We start from the raw sequence: 27,438 nt of genomic DNA, 5'->3' as shown, positions 1-27,438 counted from the left end.
TTTACAATTTTTCAAATTAAAAGATCAAAGATGTTGGCATCCATCAAAGATGCATGCGAACAAGTGTGCAAGACAGGATGCAGTATTTTTATTTTTTCAAAAGTGTTTTCTCACGATTTGAGCAATGTATGCGCTGTTCCCAACATACTCATGCTGTTTCCAGGGGTGTGAGTGGCTTATATAGGGATTTCGTTTATAATGTTTATTGTGATATTGACATGCCAATATTTACAAGAGTTCTGTTTTTTGCCTACACAAAAAGTGCACACATGCCCATTGTTCTTAAAATGAAATCAAAAGAACTACATCCATATGGAGAGTGGTCTATAGCAAGGATCAATATTTTTTTTAATTATAAGCTAGCTAGCTATAGTAGTAGTGATTTATAATCATAGTGGTAAGCTAGCCTTTTCTTGGGATTAGCTAAACTCACAACCTTTTTAGGATGGCGAATCAGAGCGCACTACTAAAGACTGAATTCACCTGGATGTGGTACTAGAAACAATTTTTTTTAGGTCAGTCTTGCACTAAAAATTGCCATATTTCATATACTGCCCTTGACATACGCTTGTGTGCCAGCCAGGCAGGCACCACAGAAACAAGGAAACTTTTAAAACTCCTCCTCTAGACCTACCCTCTGCTGCCTCCTAAGGAAACTATTTCTGTTGTATATATAAACCAATCAAATGTGCATGTATAATGCATATGTCTTAACATGTCAATTATACAGACAAATCGAGATTTGCTGTAGTGGAAGAGGACTGCAGGCACGTGTTCTTTGCTCATTAACCCGGATCGGTGTGTTTTATACGTTATTTTGTTCAAATATATTCAATGCCGGTGCACTTATGTCATTTTTAATTTCTGATGCCAAGCAAGTAATTTACGGACCAGTTAAACTTAAAATTTCTAGATGAGATAAAGTTTACGGACCCAAAAAATGAATAGGCCCTTTTGGCGGAATTTAAATCGCGATGGCGTTAAGGTCTTGTCTTTAAATTTAACAAAATAATCTGCAAGTAAAGGTTGAAGAAAAAAGAAAGGATGTCTTCTTGGGGTGAGACTTTTATTTTTTTATTTTTTTTACACAACCTAATTGTGCTGTTCATAATGCAAATGCTCGTTTTAGATATAAAATACTTCATTTCGATTAAAGAAGTAAAAAATAATTAGGGGGTAAGTTTAGTGAAAATTTAAGGTGTGACTGTGGTCCCCAATTGTTTCCAGGAAGGATCCAGAATTTTTGGATTCTACCCTGATGAGCTTACACAATCATATCCATTAAAAATGCTATACGATGGTTTGTTTTTAATATTCTGCAACAACTGCATGAAGCAATTTTAAGCTTCTTTTTTCCACATATAAAGTGGTATTTATATTTCCTGACTGGCTAAGTACAGATCACAATTGTTTTTGTAAATTGAATGTGTAAATATACTAACTCGGCTCTACTTAAATAGAACATATTCAGGGTTTGAATTAGAAAAGTAAATTCAGTCAGCAAAAATTTTAGCACTCTGTAACAAAGTAAACCACCATTTAGATGTGTCCTGGGAACACTGAGATCAATTACCATTGTCTTGTTTATCAGTATCTACTTGTTTTTCGACGAGTATTTGTATTTTTTTGTGACCTGTGACTTCCTGCGTTATATTATTTTTTATATTGGAGACAAGTGGGGGACGTTTAAACTTGTGAACCCCAAACATGAGAACTGAGCGTCTGAGCTAGCGACTTTATCAGTTTTAACTTTCTTGTCCCCAATAGCCGAAATAATGTTGCAAAAATAAAATAAGTTTATAGCATGCTGTAAAAAAATATTCAAAATGTAATTATTGTTTCAGAGGTTCTTTACCAGTTTTTGTGAACATTACAATGCAAGTTAAGTACAGTATACTGATTAAAGTTGTTTTAACAAAAAAATATGTTTGTTTTAAAATTCTGTTTCAATGTGATGAAAACAAAGTATTATATTTCATGATATCTAAAGTAACACTTTCGAACTATGCCTGTTCTATTCTATTTTTTTTCTTATGAAACTTGCTCACGTATTTTCAGTCAAAACTTTATTAAATGTGTACAAGTGAAATATGCTAACAAAAAGGGTTATTATTTCTTCTCCCGGCATAAAATAATCAAGCAAAACATGATAATTAAATGGAAGCATAACAAACAAAAAGAAGGAATGATCGATTTTTAATATCGGAAAAAGACACGAAGTATCATTTTCTTCGCAAAGTGTTTCGCAAAAATGGCAATTCGATTTGCAAATCGCCAACTGCTAATTTGAACCCTGATATTTCAAACTTGTAGATGCCTTATGAAGAAAATAAATTTGTTGCTATATATACACATTTTTATAATATATGCAAATTGCATATTTACAATCCAGTCAAGATTAATTTAGAACATTACTTCAACATTGTAACCACCTCCAAAGGGAGGAAGTGAATGTAGTTTTTAGTCGTAATTTGAATCATGTATCTGAAACAGACAATTTTATAATTTTTGCAAATATAGATGATGAGGATTTTGTGCCTGAAGCTTCAACAGAAGAAGTAATAACAGACAAATGGGAAGGTGAAGATGAGGACGATGATGTCAAGGTATAAAACTGATACAAAAAATTATAATTGATTTTTGCCATATATAATTATCTATAATTTTTTATAGTTATCTAAAAATTAAAATATATAAGAGTTCAAACAGTTGCAATTCACAATTTTATCGTAATGGCATCTTTGCGAATCATTTGATAAGGAAATTTTTATAGTGATCATGATTGTCTCGTCTCAGATTGTCGCAGTTATAGTCCGACTTTATGACTGACTTTATATATTTCCAATTAAAACCATGCATAAAGCTGATAAAATAATAGTTTTATTTTTTACCACTGACTTTATATAATTCTCATTTAAACCGTGCATAAAGCTGATAAAATAATAGATGGTGGTGGACCAACAGTTCACCACATGTTAATTGCGGTTCCTGAAGTAAGTACTTATACCTTGTTGAGAGGCTTGGCTTTGATTGCATTCAGTATTGAAGTGTCAACAAAGATGGCTACTAGCATCATTGAAGGATATACTTTAGAAACTCAATGTTATTCCAAATCTAGAATGGTAGACTAGTGAAAAGGGTGGTCACAAGGCATGAACACTAGGGGCCCTCAAGGTAACTAACCAATACTGTTGTAGATCCAGGCCCCTAAGATTGCCTTGCCTACCTATAAAATGGGAGCAGCTAAAGTCAACTAGTTTCCATCATCACATTTTGCTAATAGTTTGGTTTGAATCTCTGTACTCAAAGTTCTCATTATGGCTCCGAAGCAGCAGCAGAAGACTACGAAACGTAAGCAAAATACCTCTTCTGTCAATGCTATAACTGTGAATGAGTTCTTGCAGTCACCCCATCTATTTTCCTTGGAACAATGGGTACAGTTGGGAAAAGAGACCCTTCTCCTACTTGCCTCAAGCCGCGACCTGCCTGTTCAAGGAAAATCAGTTAGAGAACTTGCTATAAGCATTATGGAGAGCGCCAATAAAGATCACGCGCATCCAGTGAATACGGAGGAAAAGGAACCTGCTGTTGTTTCGAACGATTTTGTTGATTTTAATGCCCCAAAAAATAATGCTATACCTGAGGAAGTGATAAGTAGCAATGAGGAAGAAAAAAGGGGTACGTGGACTGTAACCCCCATAAAAAATTATCAGAACGAAGGCCCCAATGCTTCATCATTTGTTGAAAGCAGTCCAGCTATTGGGGTGGTGGGAAAGAAAAAACGGAAACTGTCTTCCCTTAAACTGAGACGCCGAAAAATCTCAAATTCAAATTTCAACCCAAAAGCATTTGCCGATGAAATGAAATCATACCTAAAAAATGAACTTGCAACTTTTGCCAAGACTCAGCAGTTTACCTCTGCTAACGCTGTAAACAAGCAAATTTCGTCGCCGTTAAGTCCGCCATCTTTGCCCCCTATCGTTAGTTCTTTTCCGGCTCCCGGTTCTCTGGAACCAACATCAACCAATGATGGCGTGTTGGTAGCGGGTATGTCCAATATTGCCCCTGCGTGCGAGTCTGCTCCTCCAGTTTCTTTTGCTTCCTCAGCTTCTCTTGCTCCCTCTGCAAGCTCATTGCCTGCTATCCCCAAGCGAGTTTTGGAAAAAATTAGGACAGGTGAGTATGTCAACTTCGATCTTCTTTTGCCTCCTGGCCTGAATTCTTCTTCATCTGCCCTTTCCTCCCTGGCTATGGATGATGTAGGAGAGTTTGATTTAAGAATTAGGGAGATGGATGGTAGGCCAACTGTGTCGCTTAATCAAAAAAGCTTTAATAAGTCTAAGGTTAAGGACTTCCATTCTTGGTGTTTGGCATGGTCAAATTATTTTATGTGTATGTTGCATTATTTCCCACACCTCACAAGCCAGCTCCTTGGATATCAACAGATGGTCGTTAATTTCGCCAATCAGTATGAGTTTAGCGCGGTCTACATTTACGATCAGCTCCATAGGTTGCAAATAGCAAATGATCCAACCAGGAAGTGGGATAAGTTTGATGAGCTTTTATTCAATAACCACATCCGAGGAGCAGGCACACGTCTTGCCCCAGCCTCGACATCTCCAGCTAGCAGGTTTGGCTCACATTGCTTTACCTGCCGGAAAGAGGGACATTTTGCCAGCAACTGCCCCTCTGGTTCTCGGCAAACTGGGGACACAAGGTTTCGGAATGCCTCCCGCTCGTGGGGTAATGGACAGCGGGCAGGTTGGTGTTACAGATACAATAACGGCCTACCTTGCAGAGAAGATACTTGCCACTTCGTTCACAGATGCACTTTGTGTGACAGGATGCACCCATCCTCCCGCTGTTCACTCCGGCCCTCTGCACCAAGTCCCAAGTAATTTTTTTCCAGTTGTAAGGCCTGTTTCCACGCCCATCAATGTGAATATTTTGGAGTCCTTGCTTGCAGGACACCCAAATAGATTAGTAGTAAATTTTATTGTTTCCGGCTTTAAATTTGGTTTTAAACTTGGTTTTTTTGACTGCTCACTAGCCTCTAGTGATTCTAACAATAAGTCTTCGGTGATCCATGCTCATAAGGTATCAGGAGCAATTTTAAAAGAGTTGAATCGTGGGCATACAGTTGGACCTTTTGATTTACCACCGCTTCCAGGTTTCCACTGTTCGCCTCTGGGTGCAGCACCCAAAAAAGATGGTACTGTAAGGGTGGTCTTAGACCTCTCATCACCCAGAGGCTCCTCAGTAAATGATGGCATATCGAGAGAGGATTACTCGGTCTCATATTCATCCTTTGATGATGCGGTAGAGATGGTCAAAAGAATCGGCAAGAATTGTTACATGGCAAAAATTGATATCAAACACGCCTTTAGACTCTGTCCAGTCCATCCTGATGACTGGCATCTACTAGGATATAAGTGGCAAGGGAGGTATTTTTTTGATGTAGTTTTACCATTTGGTGGACGCTCTTCGCCTTACATATTTAATACCTTTGCAGATTTATTAAACTTTATCTTACATTTTGTTGCAATGATCAATGAGTTACTGCATTATCTTGATGACTTTATTACTGCGGCGTTACAAAAAAATGAATGCCAGTATTTGGTTGACCTCATAAAGAATGTCTTTAAGGTTATTGGCGTTCCACTTGCACTCGACAAAGTAGTGGGTCCATCTCAGGTTATAACCTATCTGGGCATACAAATTGACACTGTTAATTTTGTAATACGTCTGCCTGAAGATAAGTTTGATGCCTTGATGGTCACTTTAAAAGGGTGGCTCACCAAGAAAAAATGTAAGAAGAGGGAGCTTTTGTCTCTTATAGGCTCACTTTCATTTGCCTGTAAAGTGGTAAAATGTGGCCGTATCTTCCTACGCCGCTTGATTGATCTAGCATCTACGGTTAAACACTTAAATTACCACATCACTATCACCTCTGAATCTAGGAAGGACATCGAGTGGTGGTGGGCATTTCTTCCAACGTGGAACGGGATAGCTATTATTCACACAGAAACTCTCTACTCATCGTCCCTTCAGTTGTTTACTGATGCATCAGGCATTGGGCTCGGTGGATTTTATGGTGGGAAATGGTTTTCAATAGAATTAGGCCATGCCCTGCAGCATAGCATTTCCTATTATGAGTTACTGGCAATTGTTGTGGCTGTTTTTTGTTGGGGTGTTGAATGGAGGAATAAACAAGTCATAATTTTCACAGATAACCAGGCTGTTGTTCAGATATGGTGTAGCGGCTCATGTAAATGCCCACACATCATGAACTTGGTCAGGAAATTGTTTTTCTTTCTTGCACAACATAACATAAACTTGTTGTTACGTCATATTGAGGGTCAGTTTAACGTTTATGCAGATCTTCTTTCTCGCTTACAGGTGCAACTATTCAAGACCAAGTGTCCAGACGCACTAGCAGAACCCTCTCCACTACCTCAATCAGTGTTGGAAGTCTTGAAGACGAACTGAGGTGTTACTTTACTGCTGCTCTTGCTCCAAACACTAGACGAACTTATTTATCTGGCCACCGTAGTTATGTTCGTTTCTGCAAAAGCCTGCATATCGCACCATATCCTGCAGTTGAACGCACCTTGCAACTCTATGTTACCTTCCTAGCTCGCCACGTTACATATAACACTATTAAAGTGTATTTATCCGCAATTCAATACCAAAGTGTAGTCCTTGGCTTCTCCACACAAATTTATACAATGCGTCGCCTCTACTATGTCGTGCGTGGTATTCGCAGATCACACCCACATCAACGTTTAAGACGTCTACCAATCACCCCTGTTCATTTGCGGGATATGCTGCGGTTTGTTGGCCAATCAGGGTTTAAGCCTATAGATAAACTAATGTGGCGTGCCCTCATCCTACTTGCGTTCTTCGGTCTTCTTCGCGTTTCTGAATATGTGTCACCATCAGTTAAAACATTTGATGCCTCTGTAAATCTCATGGCCACAGATATTATTATTGACCCGGACTCTAACATAGCAACTGTTAATATAAAGTGTTCCAAAACCGATCCATTTCGAATGGGCTTCAAAATTCGCTTGGCTCGTATTGGCGGTGAGCTCTGTCCAGTAGCTGCTTTAGAAAATTACCTTCTCCTTCGCGATACAACGCCAGGTCCATTGTTTGTTTTACATTGCGGTGACTTTGTTACCAGAAAATATGTGTCTTCATTCCTAAAAATTAGTTTACCACTTCACGTTGATCTTAATACACATAGTTTTCGCATTGGAGGTGCTTCTGCAGCAGCGTCATGTGGCATTCCGGACTCAGCTATTAAAATCATTGGGAGATGGTCTAGTGACTGCTATAGACGATATATCCACCTATCTGATAGGGCTATGATAGAATGTTCCTCTCGGATTGCAGGACTCAACGGCATCACGAAAATTTGGGACATTACGTCCACATATTGAATATATAATATTTTTTTTAGCAGTCTTATCCACACATCTATATGTTTGTTAACTATACCCCTCCTAACACTTTTCAAAGTTCTATTGTCGATTATTTAAAACTTCGCCGCCCACTGTTATCAGCTTCTGCCACTAACAATTGATAGTGCTATTACTGCTATAACTCTAAATTAAAGTACAATCCTATTCATTTATTTTGTATTATTGACAGCAATTGTAGTTATTATTTGTCAATGTAAAGTTGTGTATAATCAGATTTTGAAAGTTAGCTAATAGCATGATGGATCGCAAAATTGTCTCATCCAGTTTGGGGTAAATTGGGGATGTCGGGCTTCCTTCGTCAGCCAAATGGGATGAAGATGCGTTTGTTTCCCTAACAAATGAGGTGCGTTTCCACGAGATAGGCCATAGCAGGTAGTAGGCAATTTCCAAGCGAGTTGCTGAGGTGTAGGCGATTTCCAAGTGAGTCGCGGAGAGGTAGGCAATTTCCAAGCGAGTTGCTGAGGTGTAGGCGATTTCCAAGTGAGTCGCGGAGAGGTAGGCAATTTCCAAGCGAGTTGCTGAGGTGTAGGCGATTTCCAAGTGAGTCGCTCAGATGTAGGCAATTTCCAAGTGAGTTGCTGAGGTGTAGGCGATTTCCAAGTGAGTCGCTCAGATATAGGCAATTTCCAAGCGAGTTGCTGAGTTAGCGTTTCCACGAGATACGCAGACGTTTCCACGAGATACGTCTTACTAAGGGTAAGGATGGAAACACACGCATCTGGTTTGGGCCCCCCTGATACCAAACCTGACATCCCCCCCCTTTCCCCAAACTCAAGTGTAGTTATGACATGAAACAAGAGAAATATACTTCTAACATTATCTGTCATTGTTGTTGTTTGCTTTCGTGTTGTTGCTTCAGAACCATAGCAATTAAATGGTGGTGGACCAACAGTTCACCACATGTTAATTGCGGTTCCTGAAGTAAGTACTTATACCTTGTTGAGAGGCTTGGCTTTGATTGCATTCAGTATTGAAGTGTCAACAAAGATGGCTACTAGCATCATTGAAGGATATACTTTAGAAACTCAATGTTATTCCAAATCTAGAATGGTAGACTAGTGAAAAGGGTGGTCACAAGGCATGAACACTAGGGGCCCTCAAGGTAACTAACCAATACTGTTGTAGATCCAGGCCCCTAAGATTGCCTTGCCTACCTATAAAATGGGAGCAGCTAAAGTCAACTAGTTTCCATCATCACATTTTGCTAATAGTTTGGTTTGCCCACCCACCCACCCTGTTATTATATATTTTTTCTTTTTTTTATGTACATCAATCACTTCACGTACTGGCATCAATGTCCACAACTGTCACCATATTAACTAATTCTACAATCAACCACGACCCTTATGTTAACTCGATAACCGGACCATCATCCGACACATGACGAGTGCATACGATACCAATTGATGTAGCCCCAGAGGGTCTTCTACAACGAACTATAACACGCAACGATACTACCAACTACAACACGCAACGATCTACAACGCAAGATGGAGGGACCAATGGCATCAAAGACGCGCGCTCGCTTACACCAGTGCTCTTGCCTCAAGGTTTTCTTGGTGATCCAAATTTGGCTACTTGCGATTGCCAAGTTTTTTGTCCAGAGGTAGAAGCACTGTTGACCCGCGCTGGTGGGGATGTCGGGCTTCCTTCGTCAGCCAAATGGGATGAAGATGCGTTTGTTTCCCTAACAAATGAGGTGCGTTTCCACGAGATAGGCCATAGCAGGTAGTAGGCAATTTCCAAGCGAGTTGCTGAGGTGTAGGCGATTTCCAAGTGAGTCGCGGAGAGGTAGGCAATTTCCAAGCGAGTTGCTGAGGTGTAGGCGATTTCCAAGTGAGTCGCGGAGAGGTAGGCAATTTCCAAGCGAGTTGCTGAGGTGTAGGCGATTTCCAAGTGAGTCGCTCAGATGTAGGCAATTTCCAAGTGAGTTGCTGAGGTGTAGGCGATTTCCAAGTGAGTCGCTCAGATATAGGCAATTTCCAAGCGAGTTGCTGAGTTAGCGTTTCCACGAGATACGCAGACGTTTCCACGAGATACGTCTTACTAAGGGTAAGGATGGAAACACACGCATCTGGTTTGGGCCCCCCTGATACCAAACCTGACATCCCCCCCCTTTCCCCAAACTCAAGTGTAGTTATGACATGAAACAAGAGAAATATACTTCTAACATTATCTGTCATTGTTGTTGTTTGCTTTCGTGTTGTTGCTTCAGAACCATAGCAATTAATTTTATTTTTCACTACTGACTTTATATAATTCTCATTTAAACCCTGCATGAAGCTGATTATTTTTCACATACATAAGCCTTGGTGAAGTTGCTGGGAGATCTTTTTATTCAATTGTCATTTTTTACATTGTTATAGGACAACTGGGATGATGATGATGATGGTGAAGAAGGAAAAGACAAGACACAAAGTATGTTTTATATATGTGAAATGTCACTAAAATTTTATCTAATGTATTTGCATGTGAGAAAAATGTCATATACACACTTGCTTTATTGAATATATATCCTGCTTTTTTAAAAAAATTCTGATTTAGAAATGACAATAGCTGGGAATTTACTGACAAAATTCAAATTTGATTTTATAGTCACACCTTCTAGCCAACCGAAAAAGAAAAAACCTCTTGCAGAAAGAATAAAAGAAAAACAAGAGAAAAGACGGCAGGAACAACTTGCAAGACAAGAGGTAAGGGAACATCTATATATAAGAATTTTGTTTTAAATATAGAGTTCTATATTAAATATTATAACTATGTTAAACTATATTAAAACTATGGTTTGCATTGGCCAAAAATTGATGACATTACATGCTGTTTCGTTAAATTATGTATAGTGGGAGTAAAAAAGAACACATTTTAAAAATGAAGGTTTAAAAGAAAAATTAACATCGTTTTTTTTTACACTTAATATGCCAAAAGGTAGTGGAGGCAGATAAAAGAATGTGTTAAAAGTTAAGTAAGAATTCATTTTAAGACATACAAACCATTTCGTGAGAGGCGTGCAGTTTCCACACATGTTCAGATTTGTTTAGTTGTGTGATTCTTCATGTGAAAAATGTGATGTCAGAACACTTGGAAGAAGTTCCAGAGAGTTACTTCCTTTGTTGACTAGCAGATGTTTATTCTTATTTTTCAAACAACAGGATTTTGTATATTTTAAAAGATTCTTGGGTAACACACTCTGCTGCATAAGACACTGTTAAAGGAAAGCAAAAAAAGTTAAAATATGTCTAAAAATTTTAAAGAAAAAGAAAAATGCTCTTGGATGTTGACGCTCAAGCAGTTCAGTATTATAAAGATCATCATAAAATTCTATATATTCCATCTTTGTTGTTATTAACAATTCTCTGTAATAATTACATCATTTCTTTCTGCATAATTTAAAAGGGGGTAGCACTGGAACTATATTCAGCAGAATAATTAATTATCCACAACGTTTAAGTTTAAATTGTTGGATGGATATTTTTGGTAAAAGATAATAGTATTTAGCTATACAATCGATAAAAGAGTGGTATAACAGAAAAATATGGATGTTATAGTCTGAAAATATAACTCTTAGGATCTATTAAAAAGTCTATTAAAAAAAAGCCACCTTAAAATTCAATTATTGCGAAAATCAGTTCTTCTAAGAAAGTCTCCTTTCCCTCCTTTCGATTCATCACCAGATAAATTTCTAAAGCTACTGCAACACAAAGTAAGGTTAATTTCCCAAAACCGTTGAAGAAATATTTTGCTGACCTTCCTTATTTTTTATTCTTTTCACAGCAAATGAAACTAGAGGAAGAAGCACAAAAATTACTAACACCTGAAGAACAGTTAGCTGAGCAACTTAAAAACCAAAGGTAAGATTGCCTTCTCATAATGAGATAAATGTTGATTACCTTTTTTTTTTTACAAATTTTCTACTATTTCCTCTTCATTGGACGATAGCTCAACGGTTCTCTCTTTTTCAGAGTTTTCTTTAAAATAGCTTTTGTATAATTTCATACTCTGATCCAAGTGGAAAATTAACTGAATACACATTTTCTTTAAATTTTTAACATTGTCTTTTGATACAACGAAAACTTTTATTTCGATTTCCAAACCGCGTTTAAATAGAGAAGTCTGCTTAACTACCGTGGATTTGACTGTTGCCATAAGTTTTGCTTCGTGTGATAGCGCATATTTTCAAATTCGCGTTAATTAAATGCATTTTTGAAAACAACCTTGCTCAACCGCCATAATTAAATGCCTTTTCAAAACAATATTATTAAAGTGCATTAAATTCATGACCGTTAATTTAATTCGCGTTAATTTCTTGACTCGTTAATTTCATGGAATAAGATATAGGTTCAAAGCAAAGAGGAAGAAGAGTATAGGAATTTTGTAATCCTAATTTTTTGAAGTCCGGTTTTGAGAGTTATATTTTATTAGACCTGAAGTTGCCTCAACACAATTTTTTAGCTCAGGTTGTTTGAGTCTAACCAAGATGACTTTATACATTTAAAGTCTGTTAACAGGTTGTGCACTTCATAATGAAAATCAGGAATTGTCAGAAACTTCTAAAAATATACTTCGTCCGTCTGTTGGTACCAATCGTGTCAGCTAAATCATGCACAAAAAATGATATATTTTTATCGACTTTGTTGTGACGTATGAATTTCCGTGGATTTTCCACGCTTAGTTTCTAAAATGTCATCAAAATGTCTACCTATTATCCTCAATAGAGCTATATCATGATTACCTGGTTGTTGTAGGTGCAAGATAATTATGTTTTTCCTAGCCCTGTCCAGGATTTGAACCTGGATCTCCCATGTGTCGTAGCCATTAGACCAACTGAGCATACAAAACTTTACAGGTGCAAAGTATATACACTAAGGAATTTACAGCATAGCCTAACTAACTAAACTTTTTTTGAGGATGTCAAAATTCATTTTTTTAGTTTTTCCGATGCCTTAAATCTGAAATTGAATTCAAATTGACAGAGAATGAGAAAGCTGGTAGGGCCACATCTTTTCCTCTTAAATAACTCTAAAATTTATAATGCTTGCTTGTTTCGGTGATCAAGTTATTCACTCAAAACACCAGAAAAGAAATGGGTTCCCTAAAATTGACCACATGACCAAAGAACAAATTGAAATCACCAAAATGTGTCTCAAGTTTGTACTCTGTTCACATAAAAAATGCTGACACAATATGTTTGGCACAAAATCAGTCACGGGATACAAAACGTTTCTTATCAGGAATTATATAATAATTATATAATATATAATATAGCTCAAAATTTTGCATTCCTTTTCAATCAAGTTATGAGCCCTATACAATTACTGTAACGTATTTCCTTGTTACATACCAAGCCTTGTGTATTTGAAAATATCAGAATATGAGAATATCAGGATAAAGTTTAGCTTGGTCTAACAGTAGGCTTTACATTCGTTTTTTCTGCGTATAAACATACATATCGGTGTATCTGCTCTTTTGAATTTAGCACAGTATTGCAGGACAATTGTTATTTTTGTTTCAGGCTACAGGAAGAATCTGATTTAGAATTAGCAAAAGAAGCATTTGGTAAGTTGCAATTCATGTAAAACCTTAGATGCTCAACTCAAACATATGTGACAAAGATACCATGATTACTCGCTATTTTTAGACTATTTTGCTCTCCATAATGATGTTCTCTCTTAACTATTCTTGATTCAATTGATTGTTGTCTTGTTGTAATGTGATCTGATGTGACGTCTTTAGGCTGTACAATGTTTTGCTATGTTGCTAAATTTTAAACATTTCCCTGCCCTCCTTCATCTGTCCGCAATCAAGTAAATTTCCGTTCAGTTTTGAACATTTGTTTCGGCTAAAACAAGTCAGAAATCACCAAAGGCATGGAAAATTAATGAATGCACTCATGTATTGGACCAGTTGTTCTTTATTTTCATCTGTTTCGTTGACCCGCTGTTGTAATCCACTGAGCTATCAATTTTTGTTTTTTTCTTTCCAGGTGTATTTATAATTGTTGTTTAAATCGGGGATTTTCTTTTATCTTGAATTTGTACGAATAAGGCGGCCGTGTACCATTATAATCGGTTAGGAAACGGCAAATAATGATGAATCTCGTTATTATCTAGAATAACGCCCTGATTATATGATTGATATCTTTTTAGGTGTCGCAGATGTGTTACCGGGACAAAAGACATTTGAAAATTTTAACCCTACGAGTAAAGAAGAATTTAACGAACTCTCTACAATGATCAGTCAAAAACTTACGGCACACGAAGTAAAATAAATTCATGTCATCTTCACCTAGTTTATTTTCGATTTTTTCCTTTATTGTTGCATAACCTTTTTTTTGCATTTCTTATTTAGAACAAATCTGAATATACGACATTTCTAGAAAATCTATTTCGCGACTGTTGCGCCGGAGGTGAGATTGTATTTATTTATTCATTGTATTTTCATCATTCGTGATCGTTGTTGTTTCGTTGGAAAGGCTACTGGAATAATGGACAATCCGGACCATAAACAACGATTTCCAATTAATTTAAATTTTTAAAACTATCAGCCATGTGGATGGGGATCGGTAAGATTCTTGGAGAAAGCACGGTGTCCTGGCAGGATAGTGCCCTTCTGGAGAACTTCCACCCCCTTTAGTCTAATGTGTGCTCCCCTCTTTTTGGACTAAAAATAATTATACAACACTGTTTTGTCATTTATTGCCGACTACTCCTACTTACTGCACTATCCTTCGATTCGGTCGCTCCTCTGGACTTGAAAAATATCCAAATTTAAAATGTGAAAGTAAAATCTAAAATTCAAAAAATTCTACTCAACTCAAACATTTCTAAACATGTTAGTGTATATTACATTCTGGGGAAAAATTATACTTATGGTAACATTAGTTGATGAATAGAAAACTGGGTAATATTCTGCACACGAAAAAGTTGTTAAGAAAAAAATCTCCATCTTGACTTGTAGCCAAGAAACTATGGAGAGTTGTCTCCCATAGTTTCTTGCCCACATAGCCTAAGAAACAGGCCACACAAAAATTAATTTTTCAAATATGTTTGCTTCTTAGCTACTTAGTCTCTGATAGTGGTACATAATAAATCTATAAATTTTTGGTATGCTTTATTGGTAAATAGCTAGCTTTTCCCACATTTGAATTATCAGGATCAGGGAAAAGTCTTGAAATAATTGTGAACAAGCATTCAACTACTAATTCATAAGAACCTGATTGATTAATACCCGGTTAAGCTTTAATAACCAGTTAAGCTCTATGCATGGCATTTGCAGTTGTTGACAGTGCGAAAATATATTATTTTTTATTTAGTGAATGCCGAAGACATCAAAAGAATATCGAACACCTTAACCGTACTGGCTAACGAGAAACAAAAATTATCGAAAGTAAGTGTGCTTCCTGATAAGTTTTCAGACAGACAGACAGACAGACAGACAGACGAAAGACACAGACAGTTACTTTAAATTTTCTTTTCATGAGGTACCTTATTGATAAAACAGACTGGTAATAACTGGTTTAATTTTGTGGGTAAATTTTACTTTTCACTTGCCCAAACAAGTTTTTTTTTAGAAAAACAAGCACTATTTGAAATAGCTATGGATAATAAACATTCATAAATGCAAAGGAATTCGACAAATTCTGCTTTGTATATAAATATTTCGACTAACATGGACACTGAAAATAAAAGCCTCCATATATTCTAATTTTCAAACATTTTGATTCTTAATGCATTGAAGAAAGACAAGCAAACACGAAAAGAATTTTTGGCAAAAAATAACTGATCTAAGATTTAATAACTCTTTACTGTCATTTTTTGTATATATTTTCCGCAGTATATCTTTTGCGTTTCTGTTTTTTTAATAGTTTTTGTCGTGCTTTAGGGTGGTAAGGCTGGCAAGAAAAAAGCAGCTGGAAAAAAGACGTTATCTACTGGGAAGGCTGTTCGCAATGACATGGATTTTGAAGACGATTATTATGATGAGTACGAAGACTTCATGTAAAATTAGATGCGAATTAGAAATTAATTTATACCCTGTACTGTTTTCTTTTCTTAGGTTTGTGCGCTTGCCTTTCCACTCTCCCACCACCAACGCTGTTGTACTGGTTGCATCCTTTGCAAGTCGGGTTTTTAGGGCCTAGGGGCTCTGAAAAACCGATGTAGGGGTGAGGCTAATAAGACTCTCTCCACCACTCCTCACCCCGCCCCCTTACCACCCCCTCCCTCCTTACCAACTCCTCCTCCTTACCACCAGGGTTTATTCACCTTTTATAGTCTAAAAAAAGGTGAATCAACCCGCCGTGGTTTTAATTTGTTGTAAGAGCTCTGGGGACGAGAATACGCAGAACCCTCATCGATTAGAGTATCAATAGGAATTTGGAGACTATTCGAAGATTGCAATAGTAAAAAACAATAACTATTGGAAGCTTCTTTTCATTGTTGGTAATTCCTGGAATCGCTCAATCTCGTTCCTAGGGCAACTCCGTATTAACAGCTCAGGGACAACAAGACCCTGGGTACGAGATTAGGAATCGCTAATATGAGATCTAGAGTTGGACCAAAAATACACAATTTTTACTAGATTGTTTTTTATTTATTTAGTATTTGCGTTGTGAAAAATTATTTTAAAAAAATATGTCGTAGGTAAAATCCTGGTCTGGTGTTTACCGAATGAATTTTTTACTTTTACCCTAAACGAAATAAAAAATATATAATTCAGTCATGTCATTAATTTCTAATTGGTGAAAATGTTCACTTTTTCTGTGTTAGTATTGACACAGAACACAAGCCTGCTACATATTAGAATGCGAAATAGACGCACTGGGAACGAGATTGGGAAGGAGACTAATCTGGCATTCACGGGTTGGAATGAATCCTGGGAATGAGTTTGAGTTCTCACAGTAATAAACCATAAATAAATAAGTAAATAATATTGGCTTACTAGACACCTTTAGCAGTCTTGACTATCTTAGATGAATCTTTATATTTTTATTGTTGTTTTTTCAACTGCTCAGCAACTTCTTTCTCAATTTCTGTAGCACGAGTTTTCTAAAAGCAAAAAGTAAAAATTCTTAGGGTGTAAATAATACTGAATTAATAAAAAAATAAACAAATTCCAAGCTCGCTGTAAAGACTTTTTAGGCGTTTGCTGTTAGGCACATTAAGCAAAAACCCTGGGTACGAAGGTGTTTAAGCTTTACCCACAAATAAAAGAAAAACTTTTTTGTCTAGAACTAATCGAAATTTAGGATGAAAAAAGGTCAGTACCTTTCTCGAAGCTCCAACATGTTATAAATTCTATATGAGAAAGATAGAATAAGAGAGTTCTATAAATTTTTGTTAATGGTTAAGCAAGGTAAAGTTAAATTTTCTTTACAGTCTCAACGTCCTTAATACTTCTTTAAAAACTTCAAGCTAAGCCTCGGTACGTCATAAAAATATTCCTTATAAAATAAGTGATTACAGCACCCCAAAACAATAAATGTTCAGATTTTAAATTTTGACTCGTTTATTAACTTAGTATTTTGCCTACAAAGACAAATATTCTTCCAAACAAAGTGGTCACTTACCTTGAGTCAGGCTCGGCATAACCTTTCGCTGTGGTAAGTCTCATATCCAAATGCATAACATCGGGTTGATGCTGAAGTAAAAGGTGAACAATGACCGGACTATTTGTTCGTGTTGCAAGCATTAATGCAGTTTTATAGTAGAAAAAGTATCCAGGTTAGCGAATGAAACCTAATCGTGCTAAATCCGTATGTCCAGCAGGTGTTTCAGCTTATATCAATCGGAGGGGACAAAAACTAATCATCCAGTTAGAGTCCCTTATACCTTTCTGGTGTAAACTTTTTAGCTATTTCACACTAACACTCTAAGGCAGTCCAGTACTTTTTCATAACAAAGAGGTGTTGGAGGAACAACGTCAACTAGTTATAAGCCCGTGAATAAAATACGTGGAAATTCATCCGTTGGGGAACTTCACGAAAATCCCTCCCGTCGCTACTTGCCGCTACCATGTTTGACTCACTGACAAAATAAGGCAACCTCGCCCCCCATCTTGGATCTTTTCTGAAACCCTGGGACGGTGATACGAACATTCTCACCGTCCCGATATAAACAAGAGACAACAGGGAACGAGGTTGAAAATAAGGGTAATATTAATATAGAGATACTGAATTATCAAATACCTCTCTCATTCCTTCTGTAGCATTGATGTTTTCTCTGACTAAAAACATATCTAAAGTTTTCATCACAGGGACACTTCTTCTCGCTAAGCATGCTAAATGAACGAATGTCATTTTTCCTCTCTCCTTCCTCAAGTCTTTTATTCCTCAATCGTTGTATAAATGCTTGATCATCTGAATATTATTGTCACCCAGGTCTTGAAGGGCGTAGTCGAAGGCGTTTCGACCATCACGCGCTTTCATGAGCAAGTTTGCGCCCTTTTGTAGCAACATTTTTACAGCGTTGTTACTGCGAATTTCTACAGCCTAAAAACAAAATCCGACATTTTCGAATAATTGAAACACAATCTTTGTCAAAATACTACGTGGCAGGAATATTTATAGTTAATTAATATTAATAGTTATATATTAATAGTTAAACGGGTACTTCAAATCTTAACAATGCAATATATTTGATATATTTAAAACACATTAGTTGAACACTTGCGGGAATAAACTTTGCAAAACTAGTGATACGCCTGTGTGAAACCTACACAAATTTGCGTGTCGCTATTAGCGGCTACCAAATTTGGCTCATGGCCGACAGCACACGGAGAGCGCTAAAATATAAATAGCCTCTTTTCTATGTAAGCTGATTGTACAGACAGTTAAAAATCTTCCATTATCCTTTTTCCAGCGTGTGCTTAATTTAATACCTTATACAGAGGTGTTTTTCCATCTTCGTCTCTTCGATTTAAACTTTTACCAGGTACTTCCAGCAACATCTTCATTATCCTGCAACATCCCCATGAAGCTACATAATGCAGTGCTGACCTACAACCAAAATAAAAAAGCAGGTTATAGATATTTCATTGTTACACGAAAGGTGAAGTGATAACGGATATTAACTATTTGGATATTAGCTTTTTCCGTATAACAATCTCAAAACACGAGATAAAAGATTTTCTTGTTGGGAGAAAGCCCTTTGGACAATGTTAAACACTCAAAAAAATCAAGCTCTGAGTGATATAAAACAGTTTATAGCGGGCGTTGAAAAAACTTTTGAAACTTTTTCTTTCCTTTTGCCAAAATACTCACCGTCTTTCTGTCTGTGACCCAAAATAGTTGTAGCGACATCAAGTAAATTATAGTACTTTACCGGTTAGCGAGTTGTGCTTATTATTTCACATAATATCTACATCATCATCAATAAGAACCATCAATTATATTAGAAACTGGTGCAGTATTGACCATATCTTTTTTTATTAAGATATCCTTGATGGTGAAATTTAACAACTGCATTATGTTTCAAATTAACGCCCCTTTAAAAGTGGTATTTAAGAAGGGCGGAAATATACAGGGGAGTTTACCGGACTTGGTGTCGTAAGGCAAACTAGCGTAGTCGTGTTTGTCATACGGGAGAGCTTCTACGTTTAAATTACCTTCCTCTATGATCTCGTTGTTGATTTTACCATGATTACGTTTGTCAGCTAAATATTTTTCAGCTTTCCACACATACCTTAAAAAATAAAAACAAAAAAAAAGATGATATGCGAGACTAAAAGACTTAATCAACCATACCTATCAAAGCCTGCTAATAAAAGTTTTACTCAGGCATGTATCGATCTTGAATCTGTAGCATTATTTGTACATTGTGCTTGTTTTATGATCACAATTTACGTAAAGAGAGCTCCATTAGCAGCAGATAAAGTTATGGGTACTACAAACTGTCATGAACGTTCTTCCCAAACCGAAAATTTAAATTTTTGTGAAATTAAGTTTCTGCAAAAAAACAATAAAATTGTAATCATCTGTTTCACAAACATACCTCAACAAACTGAGTAAGTGTTCCTTTACAGATGCATTGGGATAGCTGCCTTCTGCAATTATTCTTCTTATCTTGAACTCCATGTTTTTTCTTTTTTTATTTTCTTCGTATTCTTCTTTAACTTTCCCTTCACACGCATCCCGCATATACCTCTCAGCAGTCTCCCGAGAATATTTGATTAAATCATCCGGATTTTCAGGAGGATTCTCTTCTGTTCTTTTCTTCTCTTTTTCCAATCTATCTCTGTAATCACAATCTGAGCGATATTGTGAAAGTATGCGTATAATTTCAGGACCACAATCCCGTCTTCAACGTAGCAATATTTAATACCTTCAGGAAGGAGATCAGCTCAAAGAGGATTTTCATAGATGTCAAAGCCATAAAGCCTTCTTTTAGCAGTGGCCTTTAGTTCTCTCGACCTTTTATCAGGTCTTAATGTGTCAAAATCAATCCAAGAAGAAGTCACACTGGATGGTAAACCAGGAGTTATTGGTGGTGGTGTCAGTGGAGGAGTGGGAGTCGACTGTGTTGCTTTCTTCGGTGGCACCCATTTTGGTTCTGGTTTTGGTGGCGGCGGAAAACATTGTTCTGGAAGAAGCCTCTGACACTCCTCATCAATGATCATGGATTGAGCTACGCCACTAAGTGGTGAAACGCTACGTGATCTCCATCGTGGAATGGAAAAGATTTTTACTGGACTGTAAACTGAACGATTACTTGGCGAAGGAGAATGAATAGATGCAACTTCATTACAACTGCACGTAGATCTATTCAGCATTCTCAGTCTCTGTTATTCCTTTCGCTAAATATTTTTATACTATTTTAGGTTGATGTAGTTTTGTTTATATGCACTATTTCTCTGAAACTTTGAGTATTGAAAATTATTATGACTCTTCTTCCTCAAACTCCTATGTATTTATGCTTACTGATTTAGAGAAAGAGTGTCTGAGACAAAAAAATATATGCTTAATATAGTCATTCAACTGGGGTGTAAATAACAGATTCAGCACGCATTGTCACTTAAGTGCCTGCTAGAAAACATTCCTAAACCTTACGAGCTTATTCAGGCAAATCTTTTTTCGCATGTTCATTCAAGTTGCATTAATGCATCAATAACATACAACACATAACATACAATACAGTAATCTTTGTTTTCCATTTGGAACAAAACTTACATCTGGTTACAACCTTGTTCCCAGCGCCTGTTCTTTTTTTATATCGGGACGAAGAATCGCCGTCACGGGGTGCCAGAAAACATACAAGATGCCCTTGGGATGAGGTTGACCTGCTTCCTCATTTAATATAGCGTGTTTCTTTCACCTTTAGCAACACACAGAAATTCGATCGCTTGATTATTAATTCTTTTTGTTTCGAAAACAAACAAACAAACCAACAAGAAAACAAACAAACAAATAAACAAAAGACTTACCTCTTCTGCATCTCTTTTGTTTAAACGTTTTAACACAGCTCCTCTTTCCTTTCTTATCTTCTCAGCCTCTCCCATTTCTCTTTGTACCCAATCTTTGTCCTTTTTTGGTTTTACGCTCTCTTCATTGCTGAGCTTCTTTATCTTGTTCTTCAATTTTGCACCAATGAAGATTTCTTTATTTCTGCGGTGCCAACCGCATTCTCCCTATCGCAGTTATTGCTTTCCTGTGCACACCTTTCATTGGATCAGAAGAATCTCTTGAAGAACCCATATATAATTGGGTCACCGAGACTCGCTCTCACTGTCATCCTTATGCCTATTTTTGACAACTTCATCATCGTCATCATCACCATCATCAATCAACTCATTTTCTGCATCTAACTCTTGTCCGTCTACATAATCTACATTCCGGATTACTCTGTTTCGAACTAACACTTGTGAGTCTTCTGAGAAGGCGTAAACGGAGTTATTTTCCCTTACAACAGTAGCGCAGTTTGCATGTGATGTATTTTCATCCATGATTTCCACTAGAGTTGCTTTAATATCATCTTTCGGTATATCGCTGCAACTTGAAGCACTTGATCGATCTTCTAAACTGTATGTCGCAGATGCACGAGAAAATGATCTTGAATAATTTTTCTTCCTCCTTCGAGTTTTTTTTTTGAAAACAAAGCGGCTATTGCTTTACCAAACGCCATTTGTTAAATGTTTTTCCAATTTATTTTATAAACAATATCATAAAACACAACAGATATTTTTTATTTTTTTACTTATGTCGAAATCATCTCAACTGTAGAAAGAGTTTAAAACACTCTAATATGAAAATTTAAAAGATGGCGCAATTGCGTCATGGTAACCGCGCATTAAACCTGCATTCCATTGGTTGCGCAGCAAAGGCAAAAAAGCTATTTAGTTGTTCTACAGTCAATAAAAAACAGTTCCATAAAAGAAACTTTTCACTATAGCCAAGGGTTTTACCTTCTGTATGTTCTTTAAAATACTAGTTGAAACATTCTGCAATCCCGCACTTAGTTTTTGTCGCAAAAGTCCAATATTTGAAAGGCTATTTCACGAAACGACCGAACAAAATCAACTGGTCAAAACTCTGCAACATGTAGGCTGCGAAAGCTTTTCTCTTAGAGATGTGTAGACCAGGAAAATGCTACTTCTGCCAAACCTGCCTTATGGATCAATCAACACGAACGGTGGCCTGCTAAAACTCAAAACTTTTAAAAACGGGACATGCTGAGATCAGAAAAAACGAACATAGTTTTTGTTGCAAAGGTCGATTTTTAAAAGGTTATTTTACGAAATAACAGAACAAAATGAACTTGCCAAGTATTAGCAATCAGCAGGCTGTAAAAGTGTTTTGGACGATGTGTAATACGGATCAATCATTGCACATGAAGTGATAGCAGAGAGATATTTGTTTTGCTTTCTTCTTCGTCCTGGTCCTGTTAATGACAACTGAATTTTTATTGCGTATCTCGCCTTCCTTGGATCTGAAAGCTGCTTTGTTTTTATGATGAAATCTGTGCTTTCACGACCCTGCAACAGGTTTATTTTTTTCATTTTTGCTTCACTAACTGGAATATTTAATGAAGAACAACACCTGAGTATAGTTGCCACGAGAAATGACGTCAATTTGACGTTTCTTTCTCAAACCCACCCACCAACAACAAAAACGTCAATGCATGTCAACTGAAAAAAACATATACTTTAGCGGTTCTGAAAGTTATAGACGCAAAATCATTCACTAGCCGTTTCTTTCGCCTTGTTGTTTGCATCTTTTTAAAATCCTTTTCTGATTTGTTTTTTAATTAGCCAGTTTTTAAAGCTCAATTTCACCTTTAGTTTTGTGGCTGTTCTTTTAAAGCTAAATACAGGACCATTTCATTTTACTCACACAACCCAATGGGACACATTTTAGTTTTTTATTTATATCTTTAATAAGCGTGACGCACGCCCAAGCATATCCTAGCCGGATTTTTAATTTTTCATTGCTTACAAAAAACATCTACACATTTTTTTTAAAAAAGAATCATTTCTGGGTTTAGCATAGAGCTTGACGCTGATTTTTTACCTTTAAAATGGTTTTCAAAGATCATGAGAGCTACTTTTTTATTGGTAACCTTTGTGGGAAATTTTAAAATTTAGAATATAGATGTTATTCTCGAACTAAACTAAATACTCAAATATTTAAATGACTTGTTTTTACTAATATGGGCACATAATTTTAGGGTATTATGGATTCTCGAACATTGGAAGGTTAACTTTTATGTTGTTCTTGTCAATCGGATGCACAGATTCATTTGTTAATATATCATCCACAAACCCATATATTGTTCATTCTACTTATCTTGACATGCCTTTTCTATATTACGTTTACTATCGCAGTCTAAACCGTGCAGAAGAAGGCTTGCCAAAATCTTCAAACAAGAAAAAGTGAGGTTATTGAATCCCTTGCTAAAAAGTATAAAATTGATTGCGTTATCGAAAAAAAGGACGAAAATACGAGTACTTGAGCGAGAAACTGGTCCAATAGATAAAGAAATATTTGGACAGACCAGAAATGACTAACATAAGCCCTGGCAAAAAGGACAATGTTTATATTGGGAAAATTGATGGGATGTCTCAATATATGCAAAAACAATACTTGCTGTGGACACTTAGAGACGCACATCACATTTTAAACAGAAGTGAAATTCTTGGGCTTTCAAACAACGGCGACAGCTTCCCAGAAAGGTTTGACAAAAACTTCCGTTTTGCAGGCTCTAAAATTTTTTCAAAGCTCACAAGCAGTATATATGGAATAAAAAACATTTCTGAATTGTCGAGCTTGTGCGAAGTGCGCGAGAATACTTGATTGCTCGCGAAAAGTATAAATAAAATCTTAAAGCTAAAGCTTTCTACTAACCCACACGATTTAGTTGTGTTAGTTTTCATGCCGTAGAGAAACTTCCTGTATGAATAATTATTGTATTGAATGTGTTGTTCCTAAATGACAAAAAATAATGAAACGGAATGCAATGACACACCCTCTGACGACAGAGGTGAAGAATCGGTGGAAAAAGATGTCACCTTTATCGAAAGGGGAAAGAATGAAGGAACTCAAAAAATCAGGCATGGGAAACATGGCGTGAAGTCATTAAAGATCTTAAATCTCATATGCATCGAAAGAGGAAACAGGTAGATAGAAGTATTTCGCTTCATTGTGCTTAGGATGTAGATTAGGAGTTTATTTCTTACTTTTTGCCTCTTAGGTTGAATACTACAATAACTTAAAACATGGTTTGAAAACAGGTGACTGCATGCTTCAGGTAGACTACAATGAGGGATATCATTACACACTCCAAATATATTGCATATTCTTGGTGTTTCGAAATATATTGGACCAGGCTGAAAAGGATCCTGTGGGTAATGTAGCTGTTGTGCATTGTCCCATGTGTAATGAGCTGTTCCATTAAACGAACATGACTCATTTAATGCATTAGGATCATATTGTGGATACGTTTTAAATCTTCCACTGCCTGACGACATTGCTGCTTATAATAATCAAGCTCTTCTTGTGCTTTTTTTAGGTGGTCAATTTGCTCCCTAAGAAGATTTGATTTTTCCTGTTCGGATTTATCAATGCTGCGAAAAAATGGCATTATTATTTGATTGATAAGTCACACATATATCCGTTAGTGGTTTGGCAACTACCACCCATGGGTTGAGCTCATTCCACAACACTGTAAACTGACTGTAGCTTACATATGGAATAACAGATTTTATACAACTTTCTCTGTAGTAGTGCCATATATTTGTTTTGTATCTGATGATGGAATTAATGAAATTGATTCATCCCTGCAACCTGGTATCCGACCAGGCAATAAAACAGCATGCTATTCTGCATAATTTTCAATAAACCCTTTTACATGGCAATTTGTTTCGTATATATGGGCATTAGATGGGAGCCTTTTGTTATTACCATGTTTTCTTGGTTTTGCACCCTCCTCATCAAAATGTTTGCATAAACGAGCAAAAGTTTGCAAGGATATATCTAGTAAGAAAAGGAAAGTCTTTCTGCAAATTTTACGCCTATACATAAAGAAATTTATATGTCCTGAACTTGTAGATAAAAATTTGGGTAGCCTAGAAATTTGTAATAAATTAATACAAAAATGTCTTTTTCTCCCTTGACAACTCAGCCACAGAATTTTTTAAAAAACTCTACCTCCTCTGTAGTGAAATGCCTAATACAATTAGTACTAGTACTTCCCAGGTTACACCCGCACCCCTTCGCTAAAAATTCACTTATTGTACTTAACTCTGCGGCCTCCATATGTTCCTCCTTTTCATAAATAATAGCTGGTCTTTTTAATGAAAGAGCCATATTGGTTACAAAGTTGCAAGCACTTAAATTTCCGTAGCAGATGTCTGTGCGACACGTGATATCGCAGTTGGTAGGCACCATGTGACATACGCATTATGTTTTAACCCCCTAAGACGAAAGTCCGTTTTTTTACCGGCCCTTTTTCGGGAACCGTTCAGCCATTGGTCAAAGTAATCGAAATAATACTGCAGCATTCTAATTTACCCCACCAAACTTTTGTTTCTTTGCAACAAGACACGAAAATGGCTGGAATTTGTAGTCAAAACACAGGGTATAAAAAATACAGTCTTGTTTTTTTTTGAGTGCGACAATTCAACGGCAATTGTTAAGACGGCTTATTTGGAAAAATTGGAGGACGATATTGCGGAAGGGAAACGGTGTAGATACAGACACCGAAGCGACATGTACACGATCGAAAATTTAGCAATTAAAGGTAAGTTCTACTCCCCGAAGACTTGCCAGTTTTTTATATTTGACGGCCTGAATATAAAAAGTTCTGGGGACGAGGTTGACAGTTTTTTTTCTTCACAGTTAATTAAAGATAAGAACATGCATATAGACCTTTTGAATACTTATTTTCCACAGTAAGCCATTTTTAGCTCTAACAACTGCATGACAGGCAGAAAGATGCAGGAGCTTGCTGAAGAAAGGCATTTTTCAGTCTATTTCTTTATACGGAAACATGCTTGAAGCTTTAAATATTACTGGGTGGAGATGGATAACTTCTGATTTATATATCATTTTAAGTTTTAAAATAAGTGAAAAACTTAGCTAAACTGGTAAAGAAGTGTATTTTGGTTTGAAATCTTTAACTATATTTTTTTGTAAACAGAGAACTATATTGCTTGTAAGTTTTTAGTGTATATATAAATAAAATGTTAAAAATAAATACATTAAGTTAGCTACCTATATTGTTTTCCGTTTCTCTGCCCAACCACCTGACTCAATGGCAACTCAGAAAAGAGAGAAAATCCCCACGCTACCACGTGAAAAACACCTCAGTGAAGAATATCTAATTTACAGAACCAGAATTTAAAACCGACCGACAGCACAGAGATTTTAATCCCCGTTCCTTTTTTGAAATTTTATCCCCACCCCCTCCTCCACCCCAAAAAATAGAAAAGAATAGCAGGAACTTTGGCAAAAATAAAAAGCTACAGTTTTATTATCGAAACATCGTAGTTTTTTTTCGCAGAGGAATGACTTACTGTGTGCCGTGTGTTACGAATTTATTAAACAAAAGACCACCTTAATAAAATACTAAAAGCTAAACCATAAAGTGTTTGCTAAAGTTGGTAAAACTATTTATTCTCAAAAAGAAAAGCGTGGTTACAGAAGCATTTTAGGGTTCTTTGCATGGTATCTTTTTTAAAACTTCATAAATTTTATTAAAAGGCAAGTCGTCTTAAACGGTCCTGCTTATTTCACTCATAAACGCACGTGCATCAGTAATCTTTTTGATTGTCAGGTAGCCATATTCAGTCTACGGCCACTATCATAAGCACTAGTATTAGTAATAAATTGGTATCGGTAATATTAGAAGTAATTACCGATACCTTTAGTATCGATAATAGATTGGTATTGATAATACCAATACAATCATAAGAGAAGTATCGATAACATTATTAGCACTACCGATACTTGCTAAAAATGTAACGATACATGTAATTTTTGATTACAATACTATCGTTATTTCTTTTGTTTTATTATCAATACTACCGATAAAATAATTACCGATATTATAGGTTGTTACCGTTTTTTCCCAAAACCGTCACATTGAATAAAATGTGAAATCTTCAGATTCATACTACAAGAAAACAACCTGTTCAAACAGGGTTTCAGAAGAAGCTTATAAGTACAAATCAAAAGTTAAGAATACTGTAACTGTAACATTAATACCGCCTTGAAACTTTTTTATTTCAAATAAGAAAACAATATTTAAATTATGTTTGAATTTGCTACCACTGATCACGCTGTAATTTTCGTTCATTTAGTTGCATTGGCAAATATTTCTCGTCCACTTTTCGTATAATCCTCATCACGAAACAGAAAGCCTCGAAAAGCACGCAAATATAGTTATAACTAAAACATGACGAATTAACAAACTATTATTCATTTGATTTTATTAATTTCATTTACTAAAATTTAGAAGTTTGA

The 27,438-nt window shown here is 36.3% G+C and overlaps 1 protein-coding gene across 2 annotated transcripts; it reads left to right on the top strand.

Moving 5' to 3' along the window:
* Window positions 1–925: 925 nt before the first annotated feature.
* Window positions 926–15,515, top strand: LOC130642881 (eukaryotic translation initiation factor 3 subunit J-like). Of its 2 annotated transcripts, XM_057449555.1 has the most exons (10): window positions 926–1,057; window positions 2,521–2,606; window positions 9,854–9,905; window positions 10,083–10,180; window positions 11,259–11,335; window positions 12,997–13,040; window positions 13,631–13,743; window positions 13,833–13,890; window positions 14,797–14,870; window positions 15,366–15,515. In XM_057449555.1, the coding sequence occupies exons 1-10, from the start codon at window positions 1,045–1,047 to the stop codon at window positions 15,483–15,485; spliced, it is 735 nt and encodes a 244-aa protein (XP_057305538.1). In that variant the 5' UTR covers window positions 926–1,044; the 3' UTR covers window positions 15,486–15,515. The 2 variants fall into 2 exon arrangements, with proteins under 2 accessions (XP_057305538.1, XP_057305537.1); XM_057449554.1 differs by lacking the exons at window positions 926–1,057; window positions 9,854–9,905; window positions 10,083–10,180; ... (4 more) ...; window positions 14,797–14,870; window positions 15,366–15,515 and adding an exon at window positions 3,284–5,049 and having other exon boundaries at window positions 1,443–2,606.
* The last annotated feature ends 11,923 nt before the right edge of the window (window positions 15,516–27,438 follow it).

The sequence above is a fragment of the Hydractinia symbiolongicarpus genome, chromosome 1 (genome assembly GCF_029227915.1).
Source record: "Hydractinia symbiolongicarpus strain clone_291-10 chromosome 1, HSymV2.1, whole genome shotgun sequence".
In the NCBI taxonomy this organism is placed as follows: Eukaryota; Metazoa; Cnidaria; class Hydrozoa; order Anthoathecata; family Hydractiniidae; genus Hydractinia; species Hydractinia symbiolongicarpus.
This window is presented reverse-complemented; position numbering and strand designations above follow the sequence as displayed.